The sequence below is a fragment of the Schistocerca cancellata genome, chromosome 1 (assembly GCF_023864275.1).
Source record: "Schistocerca cancellata isolate TAMUIC-IGC-003103 chromosome 1, iqSchCanc2.1, whole genome shotgun sequence".
NCBI lineage: Eukaryota > Metazoa > Arthropoda > Insecta > Orthoptera > Acrididae > Schistocerca > Schistocerca cancellata.
In genome coordinates this window covers 400,786,441-400,800,343 of record NC_064626.1, presented here as the reverse complement: position 1 = coordinate 400,800,343, position 13,903 = coordinate 400,786,441, and the positions used below count along the sequence as shown (strand labels likewise).

The 13,903-nt window shown below is 40.7% G+C and overlaps 1 protein-coding gene across 1 annotated transcript in view; it reads left to right on the top strand.

Moving 5' to 3' along the window:
• The window catches only part of LOC126161551 (cysteine sulfinic acid decarboxylase-like), a 128,575-nt gene that overhangs the window by 66,864 nt on the left and 47,808 nt on the right, over positions 1-13,903 (top strand). Inside the window, exon 3 of the mRNA XM_049917489.1 lies at positions 5,157-5,376. Coding sequence (XP_049773446.1) covers positions 5,157-5,376 — 220 coding nt within the window. The remainder of the gene's footprint in view (positions 1-5,156; positions 5,377-13,903) is intronic.

Genomic DNA, 13,903 nt, shown 5'->3' with positions numbered 1-13,903 from the left:
TGCATCACTGTTGCACTGCCTCATCTGGGTGGTGTGGCAGCATGTTACCCTCTCACCAAGCTTGTGATGTAATGCCCCAGAGGCTGCTGCATGCCATGCTGCTGCCTCCACTGTTGCTAGTGGCCCCAGCCCCACTGACACTGCACTGCTGCCCATGGTGGTGCATTGATTGATGCTGGAACTGGTCACTGCACCCTGTGGCCTGCACCTCTCGTTTTTGAGGGGGGGGGGGGGGGGAGGGTCTATGTGGTGACACTCTACTACACATTCATGTATCCAATCCATCTACTGTAACAGATGGCCTCATGCTGTTAGTTGGTTTGTGGGGGTTGAAGGGACCAGACTATGAAGGCCATCGGTCACTTAATCTCATGCTGTAGCAGATGTTGTGTCACCCAGCAAATAGCTGCATCATGGGTACATCTGAGGACTAGAGTTCTCTTTGCCACTGTGCATGCTACAGGAAGTGTCTCCGGCTTCTGGTACTTCCTAAGCTGTCCACACATCCCTAACATGACATCAAGCTATCCACACAATGAGTGGAGTGATTTAATGTTCCTTTGACCTTAAGTTTATCTTCAAGTTATTCCATTATCAGAATTAATGGCTTGCTGCAGTGCTACTAGATGGGTGCACAGCTCATGAAGATGTCAATGCAAGTCAGTTTTGTGTGTCTATGAAGCAAACAGCATTGCAGGCTCCCATGACGCCTATGGAGAACAAGTAGATGAGATTGACACCATACTTCAGGGAAGCATTATTCAGCATTCCCCTCATGGTCTGACGTGCTGACCATCAGCTATCTGCTTCATGGAGCACACTGGCTTATAGTGAGTGCAGCAAGATCCAACCCTTTTTTGTGAACAATACACAAACCAATGTAGTGCCATGTTGTTGTTGTTGTTGTTGTGGTCTTCAGTCCTGAGACTGGTTTGATGCAGCTCTCCATGCTAATCTATCCTCTGTAAGCTTCCTCATTTTCCAGTACCTACTGCAGCCTACATCCTTCTGAATCTGCTTAGCGTATTCATCTCTTGGTCTCCCTCTACGATTTTTAACCTCCACCCTGCCCTCCAGTACTAAATTGGTGATCCCTTGATGCCTCAGAACATGTCCTATCAACCGATCCCATCTTCTAGTCAAGTTGTGCCACAAACTTCTCTTCTCCCCAATTCTATTCAATACCTACTCAGTAGTTATGTGATCTACCCATCTAATCTTCAGCATTCTTCTGTAGCACCACATTTTGAAAGCTTCTATTCTCTTCTTGTCTAAACTATTTATCGTCCATGTTTCACTTCCATACGTGGCTACACTCCATACAAATACTTTCAGAAATGACTTCCTGACACTTAAATCAATACTTGATGTTAACAAATTTCTCTTCTTCGGAAACACTTTCCTAGCCATTGCCAGTCTACATTTTATATCCTCTCTACTTCGACCATCATCAGTTGTTTTGCTCCCCAAACAGCAAAACTCCTTTACTACTTTAAGTGTCTCATTTCCTAATCTAATTCCCTCAACATCAGCCGACTTAATTCGACTACATTCCATTATCCTCGTTTTGCTTTTGTTGATGTTCATCTTATACCCTCCTTTCAAGACACTGTCCGTTCCGTTCAACTGCTCTTCCAAGTCCTTTGCTGTCTCTGACAGAATTACAATGTCATCGGCAAACCTCAAAGTTTTTATTTCTTCTCCATGGATTTTAGTACCTACTCTGACTTTTCTTTTGTTTCCTTTACTGCTTGCTCAATATACAGATTGAATAGCATCGCGGAGAGGCTACAACCCTGTCTCACTCCCTTCCCAACCACTGCTTCCCTTTCATGTCTCTCGACTCTTATAACTGCCATCTGGTTTCTGTACAAATTGTAAATAGCCTTTTGCTCCCTGTATTTTACCCCTGCCACCCTCAGAATTTGAAAGAGAGTATTCCAGTCAACATTGTCAAAAGCTTTCTCTAAGTCTACAAATGTTAGAAATGTAGGTTTGCCTTTCCTTAATCTTTCTTCTAAGATAAGTCGTAGGGTCAATATTGCTTCACAGTTCCAACATTTGTATGGAATCCAAACTGATCTTCCCCGAGGTTGGCTTCTACCAGTTTTTCCATTCATCTGTAAAGAATTTGTGTTAGTATTCTGCAGCTGTGACTTATTAAACTGATAGTTCAGTAATTTTCACATCTGTCAACACCTGCTTTCTTTGGGATTGGAATTATTATATTCTTCTTGAAGTCTGAGGGAATTTCGCCTGTCTCATACATCTTGCTCATCAGATGGTAGAGTTTTGTCAGGACTGGCCCTCCCAAGGCTGTCAGTAGTTCTAATGGAATATTGTCTACTCCTGGGGCCTTGTTTTGGCTTAGGTCTTTAAGTGCTGTGTCAAACTCTTCACCCAGTATCATATCTCCCATTTCATCTTCATCTACATCCTCTTCCATTTCCATAATATTGTCCTTAAGAACATCGCCCCTGTATAGACCCTCTATATACTCCTTCCACCTTTCTGCTTCCCTTCTTTGCTAAGAACTGGGTTTCCATCTGAGCTCTTGATATTCATGCAAGTGGTTCTCTTTTCTCCAAAGGTATCTTTAATTTTCCTGTAGGCAGTATCTATCTTACCCCTCATGAGATAAGCCTCTACATCCTTACATTTGTCCTCTAGCCATCCCTGGTTAGCCATTTTGCACTTCCTGTCGATCTCATTTTTGATACGTTTGTATTTCTTTTTGCCTGCTTCATTTACCACATTTTTGTGTTTTCTCCTTTCATCAATCAAATTCAGTATCTCTTCTGTTACCCAAGTATTTCTACTAGCCCTCGTATTTTTACCTACTTGATCCTCTGCTGCCTTCACTATTTAATCCCTCAAGGCTACCCATTCTTCTTCTACTGTATTTATTTCCCCCATTCCTGTCAATTTTCCCTTATGCTCTCCCTGAAACTCTGTACAACCTCTGTTTCTTTCAGTTTATCCAGGTCCCATCTCCTTAAATTCCCACATTTTTGCAGTTTCTTCAGTTTTAATCTACAGTTCATAACCAATAGATTGTGGTCAGAGTCCACATGTGCCATTGGAAATGTCTTACAATTTAAAACCTGGTTCCTAAATCTCTGTCTTACCATTATATAATCTATCTGAAACCTGTCAGTCTCTCCAGGGTTCTTCCATGTATACAACCTTCTTTCAAGATTCTTGAACCAAGTGTTAGCTATGATTAAGTTATGCTCTGTGCAAAATTCTACCAAGCAGTTTCCTCTTTCATTTCTTAGCCCCAATCCATATTCACCTACTACGTTTCCTTCTCTTCCTTTTCCTACTATCGAATGCCAGTCACCCATGGCTATTAAATTTTCATCTCCCTTCACTACCTGAATAATTTCTTTTGTCTCATCATACATTTCATCAATTTCTTCATCATCTGCAGAGCTAGTTGGCATATAAACTTGTACTACTGTAGCAGGCGTGCTTCATGTCTATCTTGGCCACAATAATGCATTCACTATGCTGTTTGTAGTAGCTTACCCACACTACTATTTTTCTATTAATTATTAAACCTACGTCTGCATTACCCCTATTTGATTTTGTATTTATAACCCTGTATTCGCCGGATCAGAAGTCTTGTTCCTCGTGCCACCGAACTTCACTAATTCCCACTATATTTCACTTTAACCTATCCATTTCCCTTTTTAAATTTTCTAACCTACCTGCCCGATTAAGGGATCTGACATTCCACGTAGAACGCTAGTTTTCTTTCTCCTGATAACGATGTCCTCTTGAGTAGTCCCCACCCGGAGATCCGAATGGGCGACTATTTTACCTCCGGAATATTTTACCCAAGAGGATGCCATCATCATTTAATCATACAGTAAAGCTGCAGGCCCTCGGGAAAAATTACGGCTGTAGTTTCCCCTTGCTTTCAGCCGTTCGCAGTACCACAACAGCAAGGCTGCTTTGGTTAGTGTTACAAGGCCAGATCAGTCAATCATCCAGACTGTTGCCCCTGCAACTACTGAAAAGGCTGCTGCCCCTCTTCAGGAACCACATGTTTGTCTGGCCTCTCAACAGATACCCCTCCGTTGTGGTTGCACCTATGGTACGGCTATCTGTATCATTGAGGCACGCAAGCCTCCCCACCAGCAGCAAGGTCCATGGCTCATGGGGGGGGGGGGGGGGGGGCGGCATGTATGCACCATTAAAGACCGAAATTCCCAACTATTTTAGATTAGCGTCACCTATGGCACCTCAAGTTTGTTTATTTTTTCTTGTATTTGCATTAGTCATTGTGTCAGATTAGCTTCACTTAAGTACCTCAAGTTTGTTTGTTTATACACTGTGTTTTGCTTTGATCACTTTGTTAGATTAGATAAATTTATGATATCTTGAAGTTAATTTATTTGCATTTGCATATTTTCTTAATCACTGTGTTAGATTAGCCCCCTTCATGCACTTCAAGAACATTAACGATGTGTCTCATGTTGTCTTAAAAGAAGTTTTGTAAAAAGATTCCCTTCACACAGATAGGCACCGCTCATGTGTATTCATAATGCCTTCATGAATGATGGTGGTTACTGGACTGACTCAATTGAGAGTTTATGTATTGTGTGATTAATTGTGCCTGTTAATGTTCCAATAAAGGAACACTAATATTTGGATGTATTTTATTATATTGTTCCCATGCTTTTATCATCTGTTTTACTCACTATGCCTAGGAAACCCATGGTATCTATCCATTGTGTTCAATGAGGATCACAATTCCCACAATTTTTTCTTATGTTTTCTCTTTTTCCCCCTCACAAGGAATGAAAATTCCTTGTTGTTCCTCCTGTTATATTCTTCTCACATGTTGCTGAATCATTTTACTTGTTTCATTGTATTTTCTGTTTGTTACCTTTTGTTCCTTTCTACATTTATTACTCACATACAATGTACAGAATAAAGAAACCCTGTAACAATGAAAAGGTGAGGATCATTACATTCAGTTGCTTTGTCTTCTTATTGATTCCTCTGAAACTACTTTTGTTTTGGTAATTGATAAGCTGCTTTCTTTCAACTCTCTATAATATTTACATGTGTTCTGTAGCCTCAATGATTCATCTTATAAATTTACTATACTTTTAAGCATATGATTTTTTTTCTTTCTCTCCTAGAACAATGGCATGAGAAATGTACCACAACTGATACTATTTTCGTCTGAAGATGCACATTATTCAGTTCACAAGATGTCTGCTCTTTTGGGTATTGGAGAACAAAATGTTTGGCTCATCAGTACAGATGCATGTGGAAGAATGAATGTTGAAGAATTGGAAAAGAAAATTGAAGAGAGTATTTCAAATGGTTATGCTCCATTCATGGTTATTGCTACAGCAGGTAAGAAAAAATATTCTTTCAATATTAATTTTACACTCACTAACAAAATGAAAAACTAATGGCTAGTGTCAGCCTCCTCAAAAGCAAGTTCCAGTTAATAATTACATCTTTGGCTGTAAAATTTTAGTGGAAAGGTACAATAAAAAATAAGGGAGATGTCCATTTCAGATTTAAAGTTTTGTTTTATGTGTCACAAAATACTCAACAATTTTCAAAAATTATCATTGCCTTGAAAATTTTCATGATACACTTCATAAAACATAATGAAGATATTGAGTATTTTGCTGTAAACAGTAATCTATAATCTTGTTCGTCACAACACTCTTCAAATTTGTGCTTTTTACAAAACTTTTCTCTAACTCCTGTTTTTCAATAATATTTAATACTTCTTTCACATCCATTGTGTGTGTGTGTGTGTGTGTGTGTGTGTGTGTGTGTGTGTGTGTGTGTGTGTGTGTGTGTGTGTGAGTGTGTTAGACAATCTTCCTTGAATTTAATCATACCTACTGTCATATAAGAGCACCATACAAGAGCATCTTAAAGTTCATATTTACCTGATAACTGTTCAGGTTTTCACAAGTGAAAAATCATTTAGCAAAAAATCATTTTGCCGAATCTCATAATGAATACAAATAAACACATCATTTTTAATCAAGTACTGTGTCACATGATAGAAGTAAATTATACTGAAAGTCATGTAATTTCTTTATACTTTAGTTTTCTAAGAAGAGCTTCTTTCAAGAGTTCATTAATACAAGGTCTTCATTGGAAATAGACAAAACACACACACACACACACACACACACACACACACACACACACACAATCACACACACATGACTGCAGTCTCTGGCCATTGGTCTAGACTGTGAGCAGCAGCCCATTATGGGAGAAGTGACCGGGCAGTGGGGTATGGCAGAGGGTAGGGTGGGGCGGGGAGGGGGGGTAGCAGGGTAGGGTTGGGGGATAGTAAAGAGCTGCTTGTGGGAGCATGCAGGGATGAGGTGGAGAGAAGGTAGGACAGCAAGGTACTGTTGGGAGATTAAATGGTGGGCAGGGGGGGGGGGGGGGGGGGGCAGGGTTAGCAGAAAAGGAGAGAAGTAAAAAGACTGTGGATGCATTGGAGGAACAGAGGGCTGTCTAGTGCTAGAATGGGAACAGGGAATGGGCTGGGTGGGTAAGGACAATGGCTAACAAAGGTTGAGGCCAGGAGAGTATGGGAATGTAGGATATATTGCAGGGAGAGTACCCACCTGTACAATTCAGAAAAGCTGGTGTTGGTGGTGAGGACCTGGATGCCACAGGCTATGAAGCAGTCATTGAAATGAAGAATGTCATGTTGGATGGCATGCTCTGCAACAAGATGGTCCAGCTGTTTCTTGTTCACAGTTTATTGGTGGCCATTCATGTAGACAGACAGCTTGTTGTTTGTCATGTCCACTATTTGCAGCTTACCTTGTAGATCACATGACTGGTTTCACAGCTAGCCCTCTCTTCAGTGGGACAGGTGATGCTTGTGACCAGACTGGAGTAGGTGGTGGTGGGAAGTTATGTGGGACAGGTCTTGCATCTAAGTCTGTTACATGGATATTGAGTCACAAGAGGAATGCTCCTCTGCTGTCAGAAAATGGAACTTTGGGAGGTGGTGGGTGTCTGGAGAGATAAGGTATGGGAGATCTGTTTTTGTACAGGGTTGGGAGGGTAATTACAGTCTGTGAAGGCCTCATTAAGACCTCTGGTATATTTTGAGAGGGACCACTCTTCACTACAGATGCAATGGACAGGGGTGACTAGGCTGTGTGAAAATGACTTCTTGGTATGGAATGGGTGGCAGCTCTCAAAGTGGAGGTATTGCTGGTGGTTGGTAGGTCTGATATGGATGAAGGTACTAATGTAGCCATCTTTGAGTTGGAGGTCAACATCAAGGAAGGTGGCTTGCTAGGTTGATTATGGCCAGGTAAAGAAAATGGGGCAGAAGATGTTAAGTTTCTGGAGGAATGTGGATAGTGTGTCCTCACTCTCAATCCAGATCACAAAGATGTCATCAATGAATCTGAGCCAGGTGGAGGGGTTTAAGGTTCTGGGTGTTTAGGAAGCATAATTCTTAATGGCCCATGAATGGGTTGGCATGGGATGATACCATGGAGGTGTCCATAGCTGTACCCTAGATTTATTTGTCACTAATGCCTTCAAAGAAGAAGTAATTGTGGGTGAGGATATAATTAGACATGTTGTCTAGGAATGATGTAGGTTTGGAATCTTTTGGGCATTGGGAAAGGTAGTGATCAATAGCAGTAAGGCCATGGGCATTAGGGATGTTAGTGTAAACAGAAGTGGCATCATTAGTGACAAGCAGGGTTCCATGTGGTAAAGGAGTACTAACTGTGCAGGGTCAGTGGAGGAAATAGCTGAAGGTGTTGGTCTATGAGAGCAAAGATTCTCTCAGTGGGGGCACAGTAACTGACACAATGGGGTCTCCCAGATGGTTGGGACTATGGTCTTCAGGAAGTGTGTAGAGGGTAGGAGTGCAAGGAGTGGTAGGGGTGAGAAGAGAGATGTTCTCTAGGGAGAGGTTCTGGGATGGACTTAAGGATTTGAGGAGGGACTGGAGATACTTCTGGATTTCTGGAAGGGGTTCACTTGGCAGGGTTTGTAGATGGATGAATGTAACAGCTGAAGGAGAGGTTTGTAGGTTGTTGTTGTTGTAGAGGTGGTGGATAGTGGTAGTCCAAGGTGAGAGTAGGAAGTGAAGAGGATGGAGAGTTTTTGAGGTGGTGTTGTGCATGTTGCCCTAGTTCCTGGAGAACGAGAGTTTCAGTGGGTGATATGGGATGCAAGAATTTGGGATTTCATAGCAGGAGAATGTTTTGGATTTAGAGAAGTTATTCCAAGGAGATTTGGGCCTTATTGATAAGGTTCTGAAGGACTATTTTGGTGGGGGGGGGGGGGGGGGATTGGCAGAATCTTAACAGATGCAGGTCATTGTGGAAGGAAGGGTTGCAGCTGGAGATGGGTAATTTGATGACAAGGCCATTTGGGGGATTGTACAAGCCAAGCAACAATGCATGAACAATATGTGGGACTGGGTTCTGGTTGGGGATAAGGAAACTTTTCTGTATTGATGCAGATGGAAGGAGCAAAGACCCATAAAAATACATAAATAATGTAGAAATACATCCGAAAAATTTCATACAAATACAGCCAAACACGTGAAAAAAATTATGAAAAGTATGAAATGGATGAAGTAAGAGGAAACAAGATGAAATCTGAATGAGTGGGCCGACAGTGAAAGGCAAAAACCAACTAAAATTGGCAGAAAAGGAGAGAAATAAAAAGACTTGACTGTGCTCGTGGAAAAGAGGGCTGTGTAGTGTGCTGGAATGGGAACTGGAGAGGGGCTGGATGGCTAAGGACAATGACTAATGAAGATTGAGGCCAGGGTGATTAAGAGAAGTTAGGTTATATTGCAAGGAGAGTTCCAGCTTGTGCTATTCAGAAAATCTGGTGTTGGTGTGGAGGATCCAGATGGCACAGGCTATGAAGTAGTCATTGAAATGAAGAACATCATGTTGGACTATGTGCTCAGCAACAGCATGGCCCAGCTGTTTGTTGGGCACAGTTCATTGCTGGCCATTCATGTGGACAGACAGCATGTTGGTTGTCATGCCCATGTAGAATGCAGCACAGTGGTTGCAGCTAAGCATTTATATCACATGACAGAGATTCTCTTTTTTCAGCACCTTCAGCCTATTAACCATCACCTAGGCTCCTATATAAAAGATACCAACCATTTCTTCCACTGACTCTCCACAGTTCCTGTTTCTTTACCACATGATGCCTTGAAAGTCAGTACTGATGCCACCTTCCTTTACAATAACATCACTAATAGTCTTGGCCTTACCGCTACTGCCCACTGCCTTTCCCAACATCTGATAGATTCCAAACCTACAACTTCCTTCCTAGCCACCATGACCAACTATATCTTCACCCACAATAACTTCTCCTTTGAAAGCACTACCGACAAACAAATCTGGGGTACAGCTATGGACACCTGCGTGGCACCTTTCTATGCCAGCCTGTTTATTTATTTATTTATACATCAAGTTTCATTGGACCAAATTGAGGAGCAAATCTCCAAGGCCATGGAATGTGTCAGTACATGAACTTACAACATAAAAGTAATAACAGATAAAAATAAATGTTCATGAACCTGAAAAAAAGTCAGCCCATAAGTTTAAGTAAACACTGTCAGCAATACAATAAGAATCAGCTTAATTTTTCAAGGAAATCCTCGACAGAATAGAATGAGTGACCCATGAGGAAACTCTTCAGATTCGATTTGAAAGCGCGTGGATTACTGCTAAGATTTTTGAATTCGAGTGGCAGCTTATTGAAAATGGATGCAGCAGCAGTATACTGCACACATTTTTGCACAAGAGTTAAGGAAGTCCGATCCAAATGGAGGCTTGATTTCTGCCGAGTATTAACTGAGTGAAAGCTGCTTATTCTTGGAAATAAACTAATATTGGTAACAAGAAACAACAACAAGGAATATACATATTGAGAGGACAATGTCAAAATACCCAGACTCGTGAACAGAGGTTGACAAGAGGTTCATGATCTCACACCACTTATTACCCGAACCGCCCATTTCTGAGCCAATAATATCCTTCTAGAATGGGAAGAGTTACTCCAAAACATAATACCATACAACATAAGTGAATGAAAATAAGCAAAGTAGACTAATTTACATGTCGAAGTATCACTCAATTTTGATACCATTCGAATAGTGAAAATGGCAGTATTAAGTCTTTGAACAAGATCCTGAACATGGGCTTTTCACAACAGCTTACTATCTATCTGGACACCTAGAAATTTGAACTGTTCAGTTTCACTAATCATATTCCCGTTCTGTGAGATTAAAACGTCAGGTTTTGTTGAATTGTGTGTTAGAAACTGTAAAAACTGAGTCTTACTGTGATTTAACAGTAGTTTATTTTCTACAAGTCATGAACTGAGGTCATGTACTGCACTACTTGAAACTGAGTCAATATTGCACACAACATCCTTTACTGCCAAGCTAGTGTCATCAGCAAACAGAAATAATTGTGTGTTAAAAACTGAATCTTACTGTGATTTAATGTTAGTTTATTTTCTACAAGCGATGAACTGAGGTCATGTACTGCACTACTTGAAACCGAGTCAATGTTGCACACAACACCCTTTACTACCAAGCTAGTGTCATCAGCAAACAGAAATATTTTAGAGTTACCCATAATACTAGAGGGCATATCATTTATATAAATAAGGAACAGGAGTGGCCCCAACACTGATCCCTGGGCCACCCACCTTTTGCTGCCTGTTGCTAAAGTAAGAGGTGAACCAATTGTGAGCTACTCCCCTTATTCTGTAATGGTCCAACTTCTGGAGCAATATTGTGAGATCAACACAGTCAAATGCCTTTGTTAAATCAAAAAATATGCCAAGTGTTCAAAACTTTTTGTTTATCCCATCCAGTACCTCACAGAGAAAAGAGAATATAGCATTTTCAGTTGTCCAACAACTTCTAAAGCTGAACTGTACATTTGATAGCAAATAGTGTGATACAAAATGATCAATTAACCTTACATACACAGCCTTTTTGATAACTTTTGCAAACACTGATGACATAGAAATAGGTCTAAAATTATCTACATTATCCGTTTCTCCCTTTTTACAAAGTGGCTTTACTACTGAGTTCCTTAATCGCTCAGGAAAATGACCATTCCTAAAGGAAAAATTACAAATATGGCTAAATACAGGGCTAACATGTGCAGCATAGTACTTTAATATTCTGCTAGACACTCCATTATAACCATGAGAGTCCTTAGTCTTCAGTGATTTAATTATTGACTCAATCTCCCTCTTGTCTGTATCACAGAGGAATATTTCAGGCGTCAATCTCGGAAAGGCATTTGCTAAGAAATTTATATGATTTCCTGTTGAAACTAAATTTTTATTTAATTCACCAGCAATGCTCAGAAAATGATTGTTAAATACTGTACATATATCTGATATATCAGTAACAGAAATATTATTACTGCGAACTGACTTTATATCATCGACCTTGTGCTGCTGACCAGACACTTCCTTCACAACTGACCATATGGCTTTAATTTTATCCTGTGAATTAGCTATTCTATTTGCATACCACATACTTTTTGCCTTGCTAATAACATTTTTAAGCACCTTACAATATTGTTTGTAATGGGCTACTGTAGCTTGATTGTGACTACTTCTAACATTTTGATATAATTCCTGCTTTGTTCTACATGATATCCTTATCCCACTAGTCAGCCAACCAGGCTGTCCATTACTGCTAGTACCCCATTTAGAATGTTCTAAAGGAAAGCAACTCTCAAAGAGCATGAGAAATGTGTTATGGAAAGCATTGTATTTATCATCTATATTATCTGCACTATAAACATCTTGCCACTCTTGTTCCTTGACAAGTTTTAGAAAACTCTCTATTGCTGTTGGATTAACTTTCCTACATAGTTTGTAATTAAATATGGCATTGGTTTTAGTACAAAAACCTTTTAGTGTTAAAATTTGTGCATCATGGTCTGAAAGGCCATTTTACTAACTTTTACTAACAGAATGCCCATCTAGTAACGAAGAATGAATGAAAATATTGTCTATGACTGTGCTACTGTTCCCCGGCACCCTAGTTGGAAAAAACACAGTTTGCATCAGATCATATGAATTTAGGAGATCTACCAACATCCTTTTTCTTGCACAATCATATACAAAATTAATATTGAAGTCACCACATATAACTATTTTCTGGGACTTCCTACAAAGTGAATCAAGAACCCTCTCTAGCTTAAGCAAAAATGCTCTGAAGTCGGAGTTAGGGGACCTATAAACAACAGCAATTACAAGTTTAGTTTCACTAAATTCAACTAATGCTGCACAACTTTCAAATATCTGTTCAGTGCAGTGTTGTGATACGTCTATGGACTCTAATGAAATACTGTTTTTTATGTACAGAGCCACTCCCCACCCCTCAAGGAACTCCTTGAGAAACAGCTAGCTAATCTGTAGCCTGGTAAAGGAAACCTCTGAATTATCAAATTATTTAAGTGGTGCTCTGATATACCAATAATTTCAGAGTTAACATCTATTAGCAGTTCACTAACTTTATCTCTAATACCTTTTATATTTTGATGAAATATGCTAATTCCTTCTCTACTTGGAAACATTACATCCTCTGGAGGTGAGCCCTTAGTTAGAGGCACTTCCTTTAAGCAGGTATACCTATCAGCTGACTTCAGTCCAAAAAAAGATGCAGCTGTAACACCAACTACTACAGGAATTTTTCCATGAGTGACACCACTACCACCACCACCACCCACTACACTGTCACCTATAAGCTTAGCCAGCCTCCCCTTCCCATACCTATTGAGGTGCAGGCCATGCCTAGTAAAACCCCATCTACTGATAGACCCAACTGGCACCACTGAGATGTGATCCGTGCCCTCCACCATCAGTGCCCTCCCCAGCCCCACATTAATGTGCCTAACAGCCGCATTAAGATGAGGCTGATCATGATGCTGAAACAGTTGCACAAAATGCACATTAGTGCCACCAGTTTGAGTGGCTATCTTAACCAAGTGACCACTGACATCATATTCCCCGTCCCTATCAAGACTGTTCCCTGCTCCACCCACTATCACTACCTGATCCTCCTTTGTAAAATTCTTACATAACTCCCGTATGTTTTCAGTCACCTGAGCCAACCCTGCACTAGGCTTCACAATGCTGGTGACCTGGTACTCACTCCCCAACACTTCCTGCAACTGCTGGCCCACATCTCTACCGTGGGAACTACCTAGCAGCAGAACCTTCTTTTTGCTAGACTTTGCAACTAACTTAGGCCTCCTAATTGCTGAGGACTGCTGCAAGTTACCTACATCTACAGCTACACGAGGCCCCTCTCCACTGAACTCTGACAGTTGGTCGTATCTATTGCATGTATGCAAAGTAAAACTGTCTGAATACCTCCTCTTCCTAGTTACCTTCTTGCCAACTGCCAGTTTCCATTCCCCACCATCCTTCACCCTCCCCAAACTATCTAGTTCTTCCTTTGTGCACTGTAACTGCACCTGAAGGGCACAGATCTTATGCTCCTGCTCCTCTATTAACTTGTTTCTACTACAGATTCTACATTCCCAGGAGAGGATCTCCCTAAAATGACCACTGGCTTCCCCACTGCATTCCCTCCAATGAAAATACTTTGAACAAATCCCACACCGTAATCCACTACTCACAAACCTACATCAGAGCCCACACTTTTCACTCATGGTAAAATTTTACAGTTACTGAAAAAAAAAAAAAAAAGTATACGTCTATGTTACCAAAGTTCAGTTACACCAGCAGAACTATTTAAGAACTAACAATAATCATCTCGAAATTCTCTGCCTACTAAGGAAGCAGCTACTTGTATTAATACTACTACAACACAGCCGATACCAATACCAGCAAA